This window comes from Psammomys obesus, unplaced genomic scaffold (assembly GCF_907164565.1).
Source record: "Psammomys obesus unplaced genomic scaffold, mPsaObe1.curated_primary_1811, whole genome shotgun sequence".
Taxonomy (NCBI): Eukaryota; Metazoa; Chordata; class Mammalia; order Rodentia; family Muridae; genus Psammomys; species Psammomys obesus.
This window is the reverse complement of record NW_026585797.1, coordinates 7353759-7375573: the sequence shown is the minus strand read 5'-3', so window position 1 is coordinate 7375573 and position 21815 is coordinate 7353759. Positions and strand designations below refer to the sequence as shown.

At 50.3% G+C, this 21815-nt stretch overlaps 1 protein-coding gene across 1 annotated transcript in view; it reads right to left on the bottom strand.

The window, feature by feature from the left end:
- Gabrr2 (gamma-aminobutyric acid type A receptor subunit rho2) overlaps window positions 1-21603 on the bottom strand; it is a 31545-nt gene extending 9942 nt beyond the window's left edge. The window contains exons 1-6 of the mRNA XM_055599428.1: window positions 21476-21603; window positions 12872-12978; window positions 5389-5456; window positions 2329-2552; window positions 1520-1602; window positions 1200-1340 (exon numbers count right to left, since the gene is read on the bottom strand). Of these exons, the coding sequence (XP_055455403.1) occupies window positions 1200-1340; window positions 1520-1602; window positions 2329-2552; window positions 5389-5456; window positions 12872-12978; window positions 21476-21588 (736 nt within the window). The 5' untranslated portion in view covers window positions 21589-21603. The remainder of the gene's footprint in view (window positions 1-1199; window positions 1341-1519; window positions 1603-2328; window positions 2553-5388; window positions 5457-12871; window positions 12979-21475) is intronic.
- Between the last annotated feature and the right edge of the window lie 212 nt (window positions 21604-21815).

Here is a 21815-nt window from a genome sequence, read left to right as displayed (position 1 = left end):
TGGAGCGGGCCTGGGGCATTGGGCATGCAGTGGAGCGGGCCTGGGGCCACCCTGATGCCTGCACAGCACTCGACGGGTCTGTGCTCTGCCGGCATCTGGTACTGAGAAGAGTGTGAGTGGGGGCAGTGGCCAGCTACAATAGCATGCGGGAGGAGGAAGGCACACAGAAGCTTTCCCAGGAGGGGTTTGGGCGTCTCGGCCCTCAGACAAGGGGTGATGAGGTAAGAGCCCCTCCCAGCGGAGCCTGCAGAAGTACTGTTGAACTGTCTTAAAATGGAAGTCTTAGCCCCTACGACCAGCAACAGCGACTGTATGTAGAGACAGGGCCTTTGCAGATATAATCGAGACGAAGTAAGGTCACACTGGATTATTACAGACCCCAGCACAGTGACTGGCGTTCCCCCAGAAGAGGAAAGGTAGACGGAGACCCACAGGGAAGACACCAAGTAAGGACACAGGAGAGCAGCACACGGGGGCGGAAGTAGGTCGGTACGGCACAGCTGCAGGCCAAGGTGCCAAGGATTGCTGGCAAACAGCAGAGGCTGAGAGGAAAGAGGTCCCGCCCGGCAGCCTGCAGGGCGACCATGGCCCTCAGACCTCTGGCTTCATGAACTGTGACAGAATAAACCTCAGTTGTTCAAAAACCCAGTCTGAATAACTTGATTATGGCAGTACTAAAAATGTAACCGAGAGGTTTAAAGTAAGATAAATAAAGTAAGATAAATGACAAATGGATACCCTCAAATTTTCAAACATGGTCCAGGATCCAAAAGGTTAAATTAGGCACTGAAAAATGCTCCTACTGGTGGCGTAAGCCAGTGGTAGCACATGGACCGCGCATGTTCGAGGCCCGGGGTTCAGCCTCCAGCACAAAAAATAAAAGAAAATATAATTTGAATATAGCTAATAAATACTTTCCTTGCATATCTGCGAAGTAGAGCACGTAAGGCCATAGAACAGCACAAGAACCACAACCCATTGTTGTGAAGCAGACAGCTACAGTAAGATGTCTTGAGGGTGTTGCCTCTGGGCTCACAGAAGGTAACAGTTGGCTCTATTTCCTGATTTTAAAAAGTGCCATTTGAGTATATGCTTTATTTCAATAGTCCAAGTTCTATTTGTTGGGAGTGCAGAAGGTTAGGACTGGAGAACTCAAATGTGTCGCTTCCACATTTGAGTCTGGCGGTGACAGTAAGTACCAGTGCTGCTGTAGAAGGCCAGTCTGGAGGTCGTGTGAAATTTCTGAATCAGAAACTGGGACAAGGAGATCTTCTCGTCCGTTTTCAGGGACGAGTCCCCGTTCTTCCAGTACAGCATGAGGTCCTCATCAGTGTAGGCATCTTGGGGAAAGGAGAGTAAGTGAACGTGGCCCCGTTACTCCCTGGCCGTAGGGAGCAACAAGGAGATCCTGCGCCACAGTGAACCGTGCTTCACAGCGGCAGGCAGGTCCCACCCCCAGGGTTCTCAGGCAGCACAAAGGTGGGAGAGGGGCAAAGGCACGAAAGCCGTGTGTACTCACAGCTCTCCAGCTCCAGGGAGCAGGTCTGGGAGTCCAGAGGAAAGTGGCTGAAGTCCATGTTGCACATGGCAGTGACGGTGATCCTGTACAACGCAAAGACATGAGCTGACTTGGGAGTCGGCCCAAGCTCCACCCACGCTCGGGAAGACCCAGAATGTCACCCATGTGGCAGCAGCCTTGGTCGGTCACCTTCGGAAAGCAGGCGTCTAAGCGTCTAACTTAGAGCTCTGGGACCCTGGTGGGTCTCCTTATTGGGCTCGCCGTCACCCAGTTGGTTTCTGGAGTGGAGGTGCTGACTGCTAATTGTCCACACCCGCATCCTTCTCTGGCACCACCTCAGCTATCAGGGCTGCCTACCCAGAAGTGCCTGGGAGGTGGGAACTGTGACATCCTCCACCCAAGAAAAAGAGCAAATCTTGTGCTAAAAATTAATTCTGGTGAACCACAAAGACAGGGCAGGAATGGAGACACTTGACACAGCCAGGTCCTCTAGAAGCCAGGCTAGAATAGCAGTCAATAAACAGTAGCTATTATTATTAATTTTAAACTTTTACATTGCCGATCAACTGGAACCACATACTCTAAGGGACAAAAAGTCATTGCTTCCATCAAGTCTGGGCCAAACTAGTCTTTTAACTAAAGTGTCAGTCCCCAGTGAAGAGGAAGCTGCCATCTGCATGGGGCAACATCAGACTGACATCAGAAGGCTTGTGTCACCCCAAAGACCCTACTCCAGAGACACCTCATCATGGGCAAAGGAGCTGGCAAGGTGACACTGGACGCAGGAACGCTGGCCCACGGGCTGTTACCTCATGCTGTATAGCACATGGCCGTCTGGGAAGACTCTCAGCATGATGTTGTCAGTGGTGGTGTCATGAATAAATGACCTTTTGGAGTGAACGAAGAAGACATCGGGGACCCAGATCTTCTTCACCAGCCGGCCATCAAAGGTCATGCTCTTGTTGCTGGTGCTGGGGAAGGCCAGCCTCTCGTCCCTCCAGTAATGCCTCAGGTACAGGGTCATGGTGAAGTCCTGGGAGTCAGGGAAGGAGCCAGATGTGTTTAAAGGTTTATTTATTTATTATTTATACAGTAATCTGTACTGCATGTGTGCCTACATGACAGAAGAGGACACCAGCTCTCATTACAGATGGTTGTGAGCCACCACGTGGGTGCTGGGAATAGAATCCAGGACCTTTGGAAGAGCAGCCAGTGCTCTTAACGTCTGAGCTGTCTCTCCAGCCCCCCAGACGTGTTTAGATGGAAAGGGCAGGAGAGCATCCCTGCCTGCAGTGACTCACCGTCCTCTGCTGCAGAGGACCCAGGATTAGACTCAGAGCGACCCCTCTGCAGGGCTGGGCACCATGCCAACATGACGGCGTTGTGGCAGTCAGGGGGACTGGCTCACTTTTGCAACTAAAAACACAGCTGTGGAGTCTGGCCATAGCCCAGCAAGGTGCTCGTCTTCAGAGCCCTGCCAGCCTTCACTAGGCCCCTGTGCGCAGGGTTTCTTAGTGTAACAAAGATAAACACCAGCAGTCAGTTTAGAAAGGAAGTAACTTTTGTTAGAAGAAAAGGGCCTCAAGGCCATGACTGAAAGACGCAAGATCAGAGCAAGCGTGTTAGGCAGAAACAGTACAATACATGGAGATCCAAGCATGATGAGGCTTAAAGAGGAGGAGAGGCTTCCCCTTAAAACCTGGACAGGAGCTTTAGGAGTAAGCTCCTGGAGGAGAAAGAGAAGTGGGAGGGTGGGGGGAAGGGCAGGGGGAGGAAGGCTGGTGTAAGAGGGATGGGTGGGGAAGGAGCCTTTACAGCAGCCTCCTCAGCTGCCTCCCACTAAAGCCTCAAACCAATCCCCTGAACAGAGGAAGGCATTGACCTTTAAAAACCCTTTAAAGGTGTGGGGAGTTTCATATCACATGATTTGGTTCAGCATAGAATATTCGACAAGGAGCACGGAAGAGCAAGTATCATAAACTGAGAGTTGAGCATTCTCAACCGATGGATTTCAGCTGAGGGGTCAGTGAGAGAAGCTGAAGAGGCAGGCATCCCTCCTACAAAGACTTCTCCCTTTGGACTGCTGAGATCCTTGAAGGCAGAGCCATGTTCTTCACACACTTAATTAGCATTCACCACTGAATTTAGGGCCCAGCAAGTACTCAGCAAAAGCTTGCTAAGTGAGGGGTGGAGGCGAACCTTGGTGCGGAGCAAGTCTCTAACTCGAGACCTTAGGTCCATTAAAGATGTTTTCTCACCGGAAAGCTAGACTAAGCTAGCTGTCAGAGGGCATCAGGCCTTGCCACAACATCTTTTCCATGCACAAAAAAAAAAAAAAAAGAATGGGAAGGGACCAGCCAAGTGCCCCTCCGGCCACACAACTGAAGAGCGTGCTGTGAGGGCACCAGAGCGCAGGGTTCGTGCCACATTGCAGATTCTCAGACTCCAACTGGATGAGGCCAACTTGCGTGGTCTCTGCCTGCCACTTTCCCTTCGCTGGAGCCCTGCTTTCCCACTGGCTGTGGGTTCTCTAAGCAGGGCCACAGGTCCTGGCTGGTTTTCTGTCAGCTTGACACAAACTTGGAAGAGGAACTTCAACAGAGACAATGCCTCCAGTAGATGCTCTATTGACAACTCTGTAGCGCATTTTCTTGATTGGTGATTGACACTGGAGGGCCTGGCTCACTGTGGGTGGTTCCACCCTGCGCAAGTGATCCTAGGGTACGTGTGAAAGCTGGCGCTGGGAGTGGTGGCATGTGCCTTTAATCCCAGCAATCAGGAGGCAGAGGTGGTCGGACCTCCGCGAAGCCAGCCTCAGCCACACAGGGAGACCCTGTCTCCAAAAAAGAAAGAAGGAAGAAAGCAGGTTGAGCAAGCCAGTATGTGTTCCTCCGTGGTTTCTGCTTCAGTTTCTGCCTCTGGGTGCTGCCTTGAGTTCCTACCCTGACTTCCCTCAGTGATGGGCTGTTGCCTGGAACTGTAAGCCAAATAAGCCCTTTTTCCATAAATTGCTTTAGGTCCTGGTGTTGTATCACAGAAATAGAAACCCTAGCTAAGACTTTATTCTAGTCACCTCTCCCTAGGATATCTATCTGAAGTCAGGCTTGAAGAGGCCCTTTATACCCAGACTTAGTAGCTGACAGCAGTATAGGGAAGCCATGCTGACCCTAGACCCAATACCCAAAGGATCTGGCGATTGTGCTGAAGTATCTTTGGAGACCTTCACACCTTCCACACCTAAATCCTCCTCTTGCCAGGAGCTGGAGCTCTGAGGAGTAACAGCACGTACTTTTCTCAGCTATGCTGTTCTGAGTCAGCTAGGCGCCCAGGGAGGGCTGGGAACTCAGAGGTAGACTCTTGCTTAGAGGTGCAAGACCTTGGATTTGCTTGCCTAAACACAGAACAAGGAGAGGGGAGAGGAGTGAGGGAGGGGAGGAGGGAGCAGAGAAAGGATGAAGAGAGGGAGGGAGGGAGGGAAGCTCCAAAATAAATCCACTGCACAACTAGATTGTGTGAATTGTGAAGGAAGAACAGAACCCCCAGGCCAGTGCTTGGGTGAACCTCTGAGGAACTTTATCTCAATAGAGACATAAAGGAAAAGGAAGCCTCCTGTGAGGAGCAGAGGAAGGCCATGAGCAGGAGAAGTTCATAAACTAAAAGAGCAAAAGCACAAGTTCATAAACTAAAAGAGCAAAGAGCACCAAAAGGACTAAGTCGTGGCAAGGCAAGCTCCCTTCAAGGTGAGTGAGCCTCCACAGGAGAGTCAAAGATGGAAGGAGGGGCAGGGTGAGGATGAGGAGGAAAGCCGTGCATTCACAGGGATTTTAAAATCAAAGCACTGAGGGGTGCCAGCCTGGGGCAGTTCCTACCATGTCCACCTCGGAGATGCTGTCCAGGCTCTCCACTTGCACGTCCACACCCACGGGGATGGCCGGGCCTGCGGAGGGCAGAGACAGCTGATTACGAGCATCCCTCCCCACCTGGGGCTGAGAGACCGCCCAGCTCCTTCCCTGTGGAGTGAGGACTGCCTGGGGAGGGGGCGAAGCAGGCCTCAGAAGACTATGTGGGGTGTCTTCCGCTCGGTCCTGATGTATGAGGTGCCTACATGTTATCCGTGACGTCAGAGACTTGGTCTGCACTACGTGGCGCCCCTAGGCTGAAGCGAATGTCCTCTGTGCCTGCTGGGCCTGTCTCCAGCCTAGGCCGAGTCTGCAGGGTAGATGGAGGTAGCAGTGTGGCTCCCGAGCCTGAGTGGAGAAGCTGACCACCGACCCAAGGTTGGACCACCTTCCTGCAGAGAAGCTGACAGACAGCTGAGGTCTGCCCTGACGTAGATTTCAGTCCAGTATGAGACGAGAGCTCTACCGAGTTAGGCCACCAGGGCAGCAGAAGGTGGAGGGCATCGAGTGCCGTCCCGTGACCGCATTTCTACAGCTGTTCGTCCAGGCATTTACCCAGCGGCCCTGTCTTTTTCTTGAGCTGGATGGTAGTTACACTGGCAACTTAGTGAGTGTGCTTCGTGAGAGATCAGTGAGCTGAGCACCTGGTTTGTGCACTCTTTTTACACGAATACTGTAGAAAAATTTGATGAGGTTGATATTCATAATGCCAGATATAGTGGTGTATGCCTGTAATCCCAACTAGTCAGGGCGCTCGGTCAGGAAGATTAATTTCCTTTAAGATTGTTTTTATGTGTATGGGTATTGCCTTCATGCATATATGTGTGAACTACTTGCACGCCTGTGCCATGGGTCCCCTAGAACTAAAGTTACAGTTGTGAGCTGCTGTGTGGGTGCTGGGAATTAAACCTGGATCTTCTGGAAGAGCAGCCAGTGCTCCTAACGTGATTGAGTTTTGAGACCATTCTTGGCAACTTAGCTGGACAAGGTCTCAATTTTTCTTTTTAAATAAAAAATTTTCAGTATTTTTAACTTTAATTTTAATAAAAGGAAAAATTAAAACCTGGCATCTCTTAAGCACATTTAATGTAAAGACATTCATAGTAAAAAAAAAAAAAAGACATTCATAACCAAACAGCCATTCTCAAGAGTCAGGTGAAGTTGAGGCTATAATGAAAATTTCCCCACAAAGACAACAACAGATCCAAATGGCGATACCAGCAAAGCACCGATGGTTTTGGAGGACATAGCACTGTTTCATACCCTCTCCCAGAAGCTATAGAGAGAATGTTTAAAGAACCAAAAGAGATATCGAAAAACATCAATTTATTTTATGAAGTCAAACAAAACGAAAAAGCAAAATCCCAAGCCAACCTCAATCAGGACATAAAAATCTAAACTCCTAATAAACCAACATCAGAATCCAGCACTAGACTTTGGGATTGATTTATTTGCTTGTTTCTTTGTTTATTTTTATATGCATGAGTGTTTTGCTGGCTGTCAAATTACTTGGGACTGTATCTACATGCAGCTGTAAGTTTCCGTGTGGGTACCAGGAATCAAGAGTATCCAATATTCCTAACCACTGAGTTATCACTCCAGTCCCCAGGCACTAAATTTTAAAAGTGTCCATTATGTTTAAGTCAGGTCTTGTCTTAGGAACTATGCATCTATTTTTAATGTTGGGGCTTTGTATGTATGTGTTACAGAATTGAACCTAGGGTCTTATACATGCTGGACGAGCACTCTACTGAGCTGTAAACTCACCTCTACCATTGGAAACAATTTAGGGATCCTACAGCTAACAACAGGAAGCTAGGTGGTGCCGGGAACGAACCTCCTCTCTGGGAGACAAGAGCTCTACACCACTGACCTATGCCCCAGTCTTCTCTCTTCTCCTGGGAGCATTTGCCAGTTCTGGGGGGAGCCAGGGGTGTATGAGGTGCTTTAGGTGATTTCTTGTGGCTCAAGGAAAGAGACCAGAGTGCCATGAAAGAGAACGATGAAGCCATTTTGTACCACCTTTCTAACAAGTACACCTTAGCAGCAAGGGCAGATAGAACTTCACTTTAATGCACAGCTTAGCCTGTAGAACATAACGTACCGCTCGGCTTCAAACCATGCCAGTGTCTGCCTTCATCATTTTTCTGTTGCCATGACAAACACCGTGATGAAGGCAACTTATGAAAGGAAACATTTAATGTGGAGCTCATGCTTGCAGGTGGTCCGTGGCTATCACTCGGGGAGCGTGGCAGCAAGCAGGCAGGTGTATCACTGAGGCCTTTAGCTGAGAGTTTACGTCCTGACCCACAAGACAGAGAAAGCTAACTTGGAATGACACACACTTCTGAAACCTCAAAGCTCACTTCCAACGACACCCTTCCTGCAATAAGGCCATATGTCCTCACCCTTCCAGAGCAGCTCCACCAGCTGAGGGCCCTGCAGTTCTTCAAAAGAATGAGGAAACTGGTGTAAAAACCACCAAAATCAGAGGCCCATGGAAGCAACCATGCACCTTATGGAGTTGTGTGATCCAACTCCAGGTAAGAGTGGAGAACCATTTCTCTCTCGGTTCCCCTCTGGCCTTGCGCCTGCTCTCACCTCCCCTCCCTCACCAGTGTCCTCACACCACCTGCAGCTGCTGACTGCTTATGCCTGTCCCGGCCCCGCCCACCAACATTCCCTCGAGGTGACCGTCTGGGTAGGGGGAGTAGGCGGGAGACATCCTGGGGCCTCCGGACAAAGGTGTAGGTTTATTTGCACGTGCACGTGAATATGGGCGTACTCAAGTGTTCTTGCGGTATAATGGAGAAACTGAATTATCCTTAGTCTGGGAACAGACTTTTGAAAAAGTACGCAATATCACATTTTAAAACATTTAAACAGCTGCATTGTTATACTGTCTGGATCTGAGTGTTTGCCTTCATTGTTGGCTTTAATGTGGCCTTGGGCACACATATTTGTCTGAGGGTCAGCTTGCTCATCTGCCTAGTAGCTAGGAACCTTAATTGTGATACTCTGCAGAAAGCCTGTGAAGGGTCTACACGCAGGATTGCCATCCCGAAAAGCCAGAATTAACCACTGAGACTGTTTTCTTATAGTCATGTTTTAAAAGCACAGATTTGGGAGGCTACACAGTTGCCCATCTATTACCAGGTTCCCACTAGCTTTGCTGACAAGGGCTTGAGCTTGTGGGTTATGGGACTAATGATTACTTTTCTGAGACAGGGCTGTTTTGCAGAAAGCACCAATTCTCCCATTGGGCCTGTAAATGTGCTTGACGTGTGAGGAGAAGGGATTGAAAAGGCTGGATCCCTGCCCTTCTGTTGTCTGCCCACTTGCAGCTTTAACCTTTGGTCAGGTTAGCTTGGCCTGCCCTTGCCTAAGCTCTTCCCTCCTTTTCATGCCCACATAAAAGCCATGAAGGCAACATCCCCTTCCAGGCCACTGTACCACCACCTAGGAGTCACCCAGTCCCATCCATGGCCTCCTCCTCTGTTGCTCCCTATAAAGCCTCTACAAGTAGCTGACACCCCAAGACAGTGTGCCTTAGCAATGGCCTCCCAGCTTTTATTAGTTTCTCAATATATCTTGTATGTGTGTGCGCGCATGCATGCATGTGCCTGTGCGTGTGCCTGTGTGTGTGTGTCCAAAAGTTCACCCTTAAGTCACTGGCCTTTTCAAGTTGTGAATAAAGAGTAGCAGGCTGTTCCCATAAGCAGCTAGGTTACCATGCCACTGTCACTCAGGCGGGCTCATTTGCCCAGAGGACAGCCCTCACCATAAGCCTCCTGATGTGGCCTCCAGCTAACGGAGCCAGGGGCGGGCCTACTGAGGGCTTCATCCTCCATAGAGGAAGGACTTTCTCCCGTATCCTGGCGCTGGTGCTTAGATTGCTGAGGGGCCGCACTGAATATCGGGTTCCCACTGATCGGGCAGGCACCCAGTGCAGTGCCACACCAGGACTGCCTATGGGGCCTGCTTTCCCCCACAAGGTTCCTGGCTCATCATCCGGGCCCCGGGGTTGCTGTGGTAAAGCTTTCCCCGGCAGCGTGGGCAGAAAGAGGACCGAAACCACACACAGAGCATAGCAGGGCAGCCTGTAGCTGGATGCCATAGGCTGCTCCGGAGCTTTGCATGGTCCTAGTTACCATGGAAACGGAGAAAGAGTATCTGCGACAGTCTGCATTACCTGTAAAGAAGTCCACATCAAACAAATAAAGAAATCATAGAGGGTTGTCCATGGGCAAAGAATTCTTCAGGCTCCTTCACAAAGCCTCTTTTATGATGACGTGTTCTCAAACTAACAAAATTAGTTAAAATGGAAAACAAAACTGTCATAACAATTCCTTATTGCTTGCCCTAACTTGACAATTTGGGTGTCAGATTGTTAAAGAAATGAATCATGTTTCTAGGAGTATTACTTTATGGTAGAACATGTGGCTAGCAGGTGGGGACCCTGGTTTCAGTCCCAGGGAAGAAGGTGGGGGAAGAGGGTGCGGAAGGAGGAAGGGGAAGAAAACAGGAGAAAAGAATAGATAGCATCAAGCTTAACTTGACTAAGTTCCTGCATGTACACCAGCGCCTCCCAGGTCCACACAGCTTCACCACTGACTGGTAACCTCAACACCTCACACTAAGGTCGCGTGCTACACCAAACCCCGAGCTTGGAGGTGGCTGAGGAGGCTCCTTTCCTCAGGAGCTTAGAACAATGAACGATGTAGTACAGTTGGGACAGGTGCCCCCTACAGATGCAATGGAGGCTAGAAAAGGCCTAGCTAATTCCAAATATAGGCGATAGAGAAAGTTCCAGGGGCTGGAGAGATGGCTTGGTGGTTAAGAGTCTGCATTTCTCTCCCAGAGGAGTTCAACCCCTAGCACCCACTGGACTGCCTTCGGGGCCCCTGACATGAGTGGCCTGTGCCAAGGTAGGCATTTCCTGTTGCTGCTGCAGGCACTCAGCCTGTGCGCGCCTGCGGGCCTGCACCTGCCTTGATGCTGCGATGCTCCTCGGTTCCTTTTCCTTTCTCGTCAGCCTTTTCCCTGCACCCATCACCCCTTCTTGCCATTCTCCTTTCATAAGGCCCTTTCTCAGCAGACATTTCCTTCTCCCAGAGCCAGCGGTCAGCAGACTCAGCCCTCTCTCCTGGCGTCAATCTCTGGCCCAACTAACACAGCTCAACTGTTCGTAAGGCCTGTTCGGTTTCTTCGCTTTTACGCCCTAAACAGACATACATACTATGTGATTCTAAAATAAGCCCCGGGCGGCTGGTGAAATAGCTCGGCAGATAAGTACTCTCCACGCAAGCCTGCTGACCCGAGTTCCGCCCGGAATCTGTTAAATACATTGCCTGTTAAAACGCAAAAGCCTGTAAGACAAATTAATTCCTAAATCCTCCAACCGTCACACAGGAGGAGGTCTGACAGCTGGACTTGCTGTGAGACGTGACTGAACCTGTGTCAAGGGCTTTGCATCTATTATCTGCTATCTGTTAATCACTGTTCCCATTTTATAAAGGAGCAAACGGAGGCCCAAAAGAGATTGGTGGCCCTGCCTGGGGAAAGCCTATAGCCTCAAAAAAATGTGGGTGGGGCAAAGGTCATCCCTGGCCTAGGAAAACGGGGTGGGGTAGAGTGGAGGTCCTGAAGCATGTTGAGAGGGCAGAAGGAAGAGGTAGCCTGCCTGGGTTCGTGGCGCCCGAGGCTGATCTCTAAGTGCTGTGGGCCTCAAGTCCTTCAAATGCGTGTGGTTAGGGCTGAGACAGACTGGGTACCCTGCTCTTCTCATTCCTTATCAGAGCTGTCTCCTCTCCCAGCTGCCTGGCCTGGATGCTCACGTCCTCCAAAAAGAATGCTGGGCTCCAACTGCACCCCAGGAGACACTATTAGAGCATGGGCAATTAGATCGTGAGATCTATTTGCCCTTATAAAAAAGAATGAGATCCATGCCCTTATAAAAGGGGTCTCGGAGAGATCCCCACCCATTCACCATGTGAGATGCGGTGGAGGTGAGAGGGCCAAACAGGACACTTTCATACTGTATTTTAAGAGCATTCTGTACGTCACATTGCAGAACAGGGTCTGCGCACGTACCGTGACGAGCTCAACAGGCATGTACAGTAATGCTACTGCTTGTTCAGGGTTGACGCCTAGTTTGGAGGTGCTGCAGAAACACGTGAGGCTCAGAGGCATGAGAGCACGACAAGCCAGCTGTCCAGAGAGATGGTGCCGGTCAGCCATTCCAAAGCTCAGCCCCGCCGCTCCGGTCAGGTGCTCAGCTTGCCCTTGAGAGACACCTTGTTGGTGTGTCTCTCCTTCTGTCCCCTGCACCTCTGTCTCCTCTCCCCGTCTGTAAGCTGCCAGCTGGAGAGGAGGCTAGGGCAGAGTTCTGCCTCCTCAAACCTCAGGCTTTCTGAGAACAACTGAGAGACTCAATGTCCAGTCCCGTGAAACAGCTCAGCCTGGGAAAGATGCTCGCCACCAAGGCTGGCAATCTAAATTTGATCCCCAGAACCCACAGAGTAGAAGGACAGAACCGAATCCTAAAAGCTGTCCCCTGGTCTCCATGCTTGGGCCACAGCAAGTGTGTACTTCAAAAATAAATGTGAAAAGTATACCAACTGGGGCAGTTAGATGGTTCAGTGGGTAAAGATGCCTGCCACCAAGCCTGATGACATGGGTTTGATCTCTAGGACCCACACGATAGAGGGACAACTGGCTCCCCCCTTCCCCCAGCGAACATTGTCCTCTGACCTCCACATGCACACCATGGTACGAATGCACCATACACACACACACACACACACACACACACACACGATAAACAATGTGATTTAAAAAAAAAAGACTCAGTCTCTTCTCTGGTCATTGTCATTTGTGGTGACATACTGCTGAAAGTTATAGTGAGTAGATGTCATACATGAGCCAAAAGAGTGAGCTCTCTCCACACAGAACCCGTCCAGGCTTGGGTTTTGGCCTTGTGAATTGTGAGAAGCAGTTGTTCATGGTTTCTGAGCCACCCTGCCCCTGGTGCTGTTATAGCAGCCCGAGCCGGCTGAAATGCAGGCTCCAGGTCCTTGGAGCCACGTGTCTGCTCCCTAATCCCAGGGTGGGGATCAGTAACAAGGGTGAGGGGCCTCAGTAGTGAGCCAGGCTACTGCTGCCTTGCCTTCTGGCTCCTCCACCATCAGGAGGCCCGGCAGGCCATGACTGTTTTGTCACTTTTTTTTTCCAGAAGACAGTTGTCCTGGTCTCCCTCGTGAAGGCTAACAGCTGAGTCGCCTACAGCCTCTTTCTGTCAACAGCCTCCCCACTGCCTGTGACCAGGTCTCTCCTTGGAAAGCGTATCTCACAGGGCTCGGAGCCAGCTGCGGCTAAGAGAATGACGCAGCTCTGGGGACAGGGAAACAAGGGGGCTGTGACCCAACAGTGAGGGGACAGGGCGTCCTCTTACCTCCAAAGGCTGGCCTCATGGTGAAGTCATGGTCGTCCACTCTGAGCAGAGGCCGAGGTTTTCCTGTCCGGATTTTGGTGGCATCAAGGTTCTTTTTATACAAGTGGCTGCAAAGAGACAGAGACGCTTTGCCACGGCCCAAGGCTCAGGGAGACACCAGGAGAGCCCGATTGCACGGACGGCTCCCTGTAAGGTCTGCCTGATCAGTGCTTTTTCTCCGTGCCGACACACACAGGGAGGGAGGAGGCTCCCACACCTCACAAGGATGTCTACCCAAAGGCAGGGCCTTCTGGGCCACTTCTGGAAGCAGATATCTTCACCTGCAGAATATTTTTCTGCCTGGCAAGGTCTTGTGAGTTGTGAGTAGAAGAAAGTAGCTAAGCTGAGGAATGGCCAAAATTACGAAGGTTTTTTTGTTTTTTTGGTTTTTTTTTCTTTAAAAATAATGTCCCAAAGCTGAGCATGGTGGTACGATGTCGCACACCTGCAACCCCAGTACTCAGGAGACAAAGGCAGGTGGATCTCTGAGTTCAAGGCCAGCCTGGTCTGCAGCGTGAGTTCCAGGGCAGGCGGGGACTGCAGGGTGAGATTCATGTGTTGTAGTAAGTATGCCGGGACATAAGCATGGTCAAAGCTCTAAAACTCTGCCTTCCCCAGCTAGACCTGGAGCGACTCCTGTCAGTCAGCTGGCAGACTGGACATCCCACATCTAGCCCCTTCGTTGCCTTCCACTCTTCTCAGGCTGATTGTGTCACCATAACCACGACACCCGAGAGCAATCTGATCACGTGAAGCACGTGAGTCCTGACAGCTGTTCTGAGGCAGGAAGGACAGTTAGTCTGCATGGGGCAGCCAGGCTGTCTCATTTGTATTGCTCAGGTGAGCTCAGGTGGGGTCTGAGCGCATCTGTGTGTGTGGCCGGCGCGATGCCCAGCAGCCACTGGACAGTAATGTGGAAGCAACGTGAAGTATGCCCCAGCCAGCTTCTAGAATGAATCTAAATTGATTCGAGCACATTCGGCCTAAGTTGTTTTAAACTAGATGATTCTTGGCTGAAACTGTGCATTAGGATTCTGCCAGGAACTTTTAAAAGTCCTGATGCTTGGGCACAACCCAGACCCCTTAAGTCTCTAGAAGGGACCCACAGTGGCTGATTCCCACAGAGCTGCACTGAGGACCACTGCTCCAATGTGATGGTCCTGAAGATCCTGTGACACCTCAGTGACTACAAACCCTCACTTCCCCAGTGGCTCTCAGTCTTAGGCACACTGGAATCACCAGCAGAGCCCTCACTCTGCTGCTGGAGGGTTGGGGTGACTGAGGAGGCAAAAGTGCGGGGACCTTCCAAAGCCTGCCGAGTGCTGGGTAAGTGGAGCCTGAAAGCCAGCAGGACTCTCCTCTGGCGCTGCCTTTTGGCAGTTTCCAGAGGTGCCGGATGCAGGTTGGCGTTGCCCACGTGTGGCTTACTAGGTGAGGTGATGGACATGGTCACTCGTGAGCCATGTGTGTGGCGTTCTGGTGTTGTAGAGGTAAAGGGGTAATTTTGTTCTGAGTTTTGCTCACCACTCCTTTTCCATCCTTTCATTTTACCCTCATGCTCCTGCCCCACCTACTCATTTTTACAAAAACAAAACAAACAAAAATAGTGTTTCCTGTTTAGACTACAGGAGAGAGGTGGCAGGTTTCCTCTCCTGCGACCCTCGGAGACGCCTGTCTTAACTTCCGTCCTCTACCAGCTCTGTACAGATGGTACAATGTAGTGGGGCTTCAAACCTGTGTGCGCCCACGAAGTAGCCATTTACAGCCTAGATAGAATTCAGTACAATTAATGCCCGGTCTCCCTCGCATACTAGCCATGTGGAAGTGCTCAGGGACAGCTCAGGGCTCGTGGCTACTGTCTTGGACAGTACAGATAATGCTTTCATGATCACAGAACATTGTATTAGCTGGGTGGCAGTGTAAGGGTTCCAAGTCCCCTGACCCACACGGATTCCGGCTTAGAGTCTTTTGGGGGCTGCCTCTCTCCTTTCACAGCCCCAGAAGGATGGGCGCATCCAGCCCCCCACACTTGCAGGGAGGGCTCTAATTCCACCTGGCCCTCCTCCTTCAACCTTGGGGGTGTTAGTAGCCATATGGACAGCCATCTGGTAGTTCCCAGGGCCCGGAATCAAGTTTGCTTGCTTGACATATTTCTGGGGGCAGCCGCTTTACCTGACATGCTCACGCCACGGGAGAGTGCTGCTCACATCCTCGTGGGCTTGTGACCTAGTTGAGGAGGTGACAATAAGCAAGTGACAGACAAATGATGTCACTTCAGGGGGTGCTGAGTGCCAAAAAAATGACAAAACAGGTAAAAAGAGAGAGAGAGAGAGAGATGGCTTGGCAGGACAACTATTGAGGTGAGCCACGGTGAAGTCTTCTGAGATGGGGGGCGGGGGGGTGAGAGGAAGAGGTGGAGTGAGCCAGGAGAGACAGGTACAGCTTCTTCACCAGGAGCATGGGACACCTCCAACTCGACAGCCGCTTCTCTGGCTCGGCCCATCTGCTTCTAGCTGACCCACCAAGTGTTTTGACTCGGTCTTCTGGAAGACCCCTTTACCGCTTACACTTTCTTCGACTGTGAGGTCCTGGGGCTCACAGAGAGATCTGACCCTCCTTGACACAGAGTCCTGGAACTCTGCCTTCAACCCCTGCTGCCAGGCCCCCAGCTCCTCTCTCTGCCACGGCTCATTCTCATGAGCAGTTTCTCCCACTTTGAACCAAAGCAAGCAGAAGGCCAACCCTCCTCCAGCCGCATTTCATTGGCCTCTACTGGAAACAGTAGCTACAGACGTGTGCTGTAGTCTGTTTCTGTGTGTAAAACAATGAAGAGTTCCCTCTTCTGAGCCAGCTTCCTGTTCCTCTCCTTCCACTGGCCGCGTCCCACCGCACAGCAGGACCTCTTTGGCAGCTGAGGAGCCTGTCCTGACACCTCATGACCACCAGAGTCCATGCTGGGCCCACTCCCGCTCGAGAGGTTTGGATGGATGTCGTGACCTGTGCCATGACAGAACCATATAAAGTACTTTTGCTGCCCCCACCCCAAGTCCTTTTAGCCTCACACTTGTCTTCAAACCAGATAAATAAATCGATAATACTTCCCCCAAGAGCTGGACTCAATGTGCTGCTCCCCTCTCCGCTAGCAACAGTGCCCAGCCCCAGGCCCTGCCCGTGCTGTGTGCTGGAAAAACAGGCCGGGAGGGAGCCCTCTACCCTAGGCTCTGCCAGCGGCACTGTTCTCTTTCAAGATAAGGCACGCAGGAGTTCTGCTACCCCTCTGCCTGTTGACCTCTCCCCAGCTCTGCTTCACCAGTCCCTCCTTCCAGTATCACCGAGGCCATGTCCCAGCACTCCTTTTCCCTCTTAGCAATCTCTTTGGCAGGCCCCATGCCAGTGGTTGCACTGCCATAGCAGATGACGACACAGACCATCACCTTCCTTCTGCTCTAGGCCTTCGCATCTGATAGCCTAACTCCACATCCCCGGGTGGGTACCATGGAGGACTTGATATGGGACCAACATCCCCAGCTACAGGCTGGGTGGGTGTTAGATGAAAAAAGGAAAGGGCCAGGCATGTGGATGAAGAGAATGGGGCTGCAGGAATATCCAAGCTCAAGGTCAGGCAGAGCCTTAAGAATCACAGGGAATAAGCTGGAGAGATGGCTCAGGGGTAAAGAGCACTAGCTGTTCTTCCAAAGTTCAGTTCCCAGCAACCACATGGTGGCTCACAACCATCTATAATGAGATCTGGTGCCCTCTTCTGGCATGAAGGCACACATGAACACAGAAGACTGTATAAATAATAAATAAATAAATTTTTAAAAATCACAGGGAAAGGGCTGCCTATTCAAAGGCAATGGAGAAGCAATTAATGGTGTTAAGCAGATGGAGGAGGGGGCAGTGACTAGATTCACCTTCACTAGATACCTGTGTCATGGTAAGAAGAAAAGCCCGCTTGACTTTCCTCTGCCAGAGCTAGACACAGAACTTGGGCCCAGTCCAGTTCCCCTGGGCATGAGCAGTCATGTCCAGGGGTCCTGAGTGAGGAACTTCCACACTCCCAGGAGTCTGAGTCTGTGGGACCCAGGCTTGGTCCCACAGAGACAGTGTGAAGAGCTGAGGCAGAACAGGAGAGCCAGGGCCACATATCTTAAGAAAAGGCTGGATATTTAGCATGTGAAAAGAGCAGGCTGCCCCCATTCGCATACACATCCCCCCTAAAGCTGGCATAGGCATAGCAGCACTCTAGTGATCCGTGATCGGTGGCTCACTGTGGTATTAACACTAAAACACACACCTCCGGGTGAACATTTGAGATGCTAATGAAACCAGGAGGTTGTTTGTTTTTTGTTTTGTTTTCTCTGTGTAGCCTTGGTTGTCCTGGACTCACTTTGTAGATCAGGCTGGCCTCGAACTCACAGTGACCCTCCCTGACTCTGCCTCCCCGAGTGCTGGGATTAGAGGGATGGGCCACCCTGTCCAGCTGTGGTGCATATTTTTAATAATAGCATTTGAGAGGCAGGTGAATCTCTATGAGTTCAAGACCAGCTTGGTCTACAAAGTGAGTCCAGGACAGCCAGATTTACATGGAGAGACCCTGTCTCAAGAACAAAACAAAAAACAAACAAAAAAATGCCAATGAGACAGCAATGCCTGAAATTGTATGTGGGCCTATATGTAACAGCTTGCTCAGGAGTCTGCACTATACAAATGAGCCACGAAGGCTTGCGATCCTTTGCGCACTGTCACTCTGTGAATTACTGTTTTGGTTTGCCTTCTATTGCTATGATAAACACCACGACCAAAAGCAACTTGGGACAAAAGGGGTCATTTCATCTTAAAGTTTGCAGTTCATCACAAAGGGAGGGCAGGGCAGGAGGTCAAGCAGGGACCTTGAGCCAAAAGCTGATGCAGAGGCCACAGAGCACCGCTGCTTACTGATCGGCTCTAAGTGCCCAGGGCTGGCACTGCCCTCAGTGGGCTGGACCCTGTCACATCAACCAGTAATCAAGAGCATGCTCCACGGCCTTGCCTCCAGGCCAGTCAGATGGAGGCATTTTTCTCAGTTGGGGTTCTCTCTTCCTAGATAACTCCAGCTTGTGTCAAGTTGACAAAACAAAAACAAAACAGCACAGCTACTGAACTTTCTCTTTGCTCCCACTTTCTCCACTGGAAATGTCTTCATCAATGTCTTTACTTCTGCAGCTGCATGTCTGCTCCGTCCCTGTTCCAGGACCAGGGTGGCGGAAGCACGGCGTCCGCTATAAGCAGATCACCTGCATTGGGGTGGATGAGGAGCTCAGAGGGCTTAGCTGACCACAGACATTAACTGTGCCCTCTGCTTCACGGGCGCCAATCCTTCCTGTCAACACGCCTTCCGCCTCCATCTAGGGAAGCATTAGTGAACCGGAAGTCGCCAAATGCTGTCACTCCAACAGGACACAGCAGGCTGAAATCCGTTGCCATTCAGGCTCGGGATTTTTTTTTTTTTTTTTTTTTTTTAAGGAACTAGTTATTTGATAACTGGAGTCACTAAAGTCCTCCTGGGCCCTGGATATTTGGGGCGACTTCTCCTCTCATCTTTGATTGGGTGTCGCCCTGAGCCCCACCCTCAGTAAGAACTGTTTGGGTGACCTTAAGCCTGGCCTTTTATGAGATGAAAAAAGGGAGGGGTGCTCACCATGCTTATGAGGACAGCTGTGCCCATGGGTCACATTAGAGGTCTGGATTTTGGTTTATTTGCTAATAAGTGATCATAACACCTGTTCTCACAGGTGGCAACGCCCCATGCAGGCACCCAACCATGAATTTTACACACTCCTCACCGGTTATCAAACTCCTTCCTCAGTTGGAGAAACCGAGGCTCAGCAAGATTAGAAAAGTTCTGCATAGCTAGAGAGTAGCTTCCCTGGCCTCTCAACTCCTTGTCATGGGCAACAATTACTTGTGTGTGGTGGGGGGTGGGGGTCCAAGAAAACAAACATGATGAAAACCAACAGAGGGATGCTCCAGGATGTGAAGAATATGAAGGAAGCCCAGGCTCAGAGACTGGAGAGGACAGACCCAGAGCCAGAGCTAGACCTCTGCAGGCAGGAAAGGGAAGAACTAGGAAGGATGGAGGCAGGGAGGAGTGGACTGACATAGGAGACAGAAAGGCAGGAAGAAAAAGAAAGTGGTGAGAAGGACAGCGAGGAGCAGACTCCCTCTGCAGCAATCAGCACAGGAAACTCCAAAGGTCAGATCTCCAGCATCGGGTCTTAAAAAGCCCCAGTTGGGCTGAATAACTGTTTTGTGTGAGTGGCTTGCCAGCAGATGCAGGAAGGCTGTCAGGTCAGAAGAAGGCCTGTGGTTGCTCGGATAGTAACACGTGTGTGGTGTGTGACTGTGAGGGAGCCCGCATACACTGTGACCAGCACCACCTGGGTGGTATGTGTGTATGCATGAGTACGGATTTTGTGCCTGAATAAGTCTTCTCAGAGGCTATGCACAGAGGTCAGATCACATTTTCCTACTTGTCAGTATAAGGTAACCTTATACTTATAACTCAGTATAAGGTATAAGTAAGAATGTCTTAAATAATGACATTCTGAAAACGAAAGGGTCTCACCTGAGGAGACCTAGCTCTGGTAGTTTGACACATGCATGTCCTGAGAGCTCCAGAAAGACCCTTCGTTGGGCTCCCCTGGCTCACCAGCCTTGCTCCAGCGAGGCGCACACCCTTTGGCTGTGTCCTGTGTCATCTTTTCTCACATTAACTCCTCATGGAACAAATGATGGTCCTTACCCAAGTGTCAGAATCAAGCTTTCTCCAGTGCCCACAGTGTCAAGTGGACTCCGGGTCTTCTGAGAACAGAAGTTGTGGCAGCTGGGCTGCTGAGTGGGGTCCTGTCGTGTGGGCACCATTCTCGAGGTGCTTTTCCCTCAGTGTTTGGGAACCAACACCAGAGAGACTCACACCCCGGAGGTGTTCATGCATTAGTGAAAAAATGAGCCTGTTTTCTAGCATGTTCTCAGTGGGAGAGAGTTCCACAAGTTGTTTTATCACTGTGAAGAATCACTGTGACCTAAGCCCCTCCTCACGGTTCATAATGCCCATTTGAACCAAAAAGATTCGAGAATTCTGTTGTGAAGACAGCTGTTTAAAATGGCGCACACCAGGGTTTCCCAACCTCCTATGACCCTATATCTCCTATTCACACAACCCTTGATCACGTTTCCCAAAATCAGGGTTCAGAAATGGACCAGGTAGTTTCTGAGGTCCTACCTGGTTCAGGCCTGTACTCATGGACACCATGAGTACAAAATAATTTTGGACTTTGCTTCCTGGCTGAGTAAGACAGACCCTCAGAGAAATCCAGGTTTCCCAAAGTAGCAGTCTCCACTGAAGTGCTGGAAGTTGGTTATAATTCTTACTGTTAGCTTCTTTCTGAAAATAAGGTAGCAGCCAAGACTTAATCCAGTATGCCTATCTACGGTCCTGCATGCATGTGTATGTACAGAATGTAAATAGTAGCGAACGAGCCAGATGAGAGATTCAGAGATACATAGATAGATATAGACGCATACATAAAGCGATGATAGGTAAATGGCTAGAGAAATTACAGGTGCAGTTTCCAGAAAATGGTACAGACATGGTCAAAGACGTTTGAAGACCACTGACGTACACAATTTGCCTCACACACTCAAGGCGCTGCGAATAAACAAACTAACCAACAATGGCCCTATCCATTTCTATTCGGAAGCACCCATCCTCAGAGTAGCTGGAGGAACAAGTGCAAACCATTTCACACGGGTGTTTCTGTCTGACCGTTCGCTCTTCTTCTTTCCCAACAGCCCTTACGCCTTAGCTTGGGGGAATCAAGTTCTGTACATCTATCCAAATCAGATTTACTAGGAGTGGAGATTTTTTTTTTTTAATCAGTTTTTTTTAATCAAATTTTTTTTAAACAGTTTTCAGTTCAAAATCTGAACCTCATCAGTATTGCTTGGAAATGTCTGCTGCAGCTCACTGTTGCTGCTCATGTGTTGCTGACAACTTAACACGTGACACAAAGCATTGATATGATCAAGTTCTCCACCAATAGATAATTTTGAAAAGAAGCCTCAGTTAGATTTTGTCTATTGTTGTCATGCTAAGGTTACAACTGTGGACCTCACATGCTCTGCGAGCACCCTGCCATTGAGCAAACCTTCAGCATTCTGTGTTTTATTAATAGTTCACATTAAGTCCTTATCTACATTTTCCCCTACAACACTTGACTGAAATCCTCCAGCCAAACCCCATGTCCCCTGCAGCATATAACTGAGAGAAGCAAAACAGCAAAATTGGGAAACACAGATTTTTTACCCACCAAGCCTGAGCCATCTACCAAACGTCCTCGAGGACAAGGGTGTCAAAATCCAGAATCGACACTTCCTATAGCATGGCTGTATGGAAAGCTAGCACTCTGAGAGGGCGAAGGTCCTCTAGCCCGGGCATTCTGATAGGGTATTTAAAGTAACTGCTAGCCCTCCTGGGGAACCTTCCGGCAACACCCTTCCTCCCTCCTCACCCAGCAAGCCTACCTTGGCTTGGATGTTTCCAGCTGCCCTGTCCATCTCTTCCTCCTGGGCTTTCTGCTCTCCACAAGAGCCATCAGGCAAAACAAGAACAAAACAAGTCTCATAAAATAAGGCATTCTGAAATGTCTATGATGCAGCAGGAAGCTGTGCAGGGACCTTCAGCGGGGAAGATGCTCCCTGACTTAACCATGGATCTTGTCCCCAGCGCCCTGCCAGTGCCTCTCGGAGAGGCTGTGAGGGCATGTTTGGCAAGGCTGAGTTTCCCGACCTACTAACTGATACTGATGCCTGTCTAACGCCCACCCCCAAAACACCTGAGCAAAACGCCAAGCTTTGTCTTTCC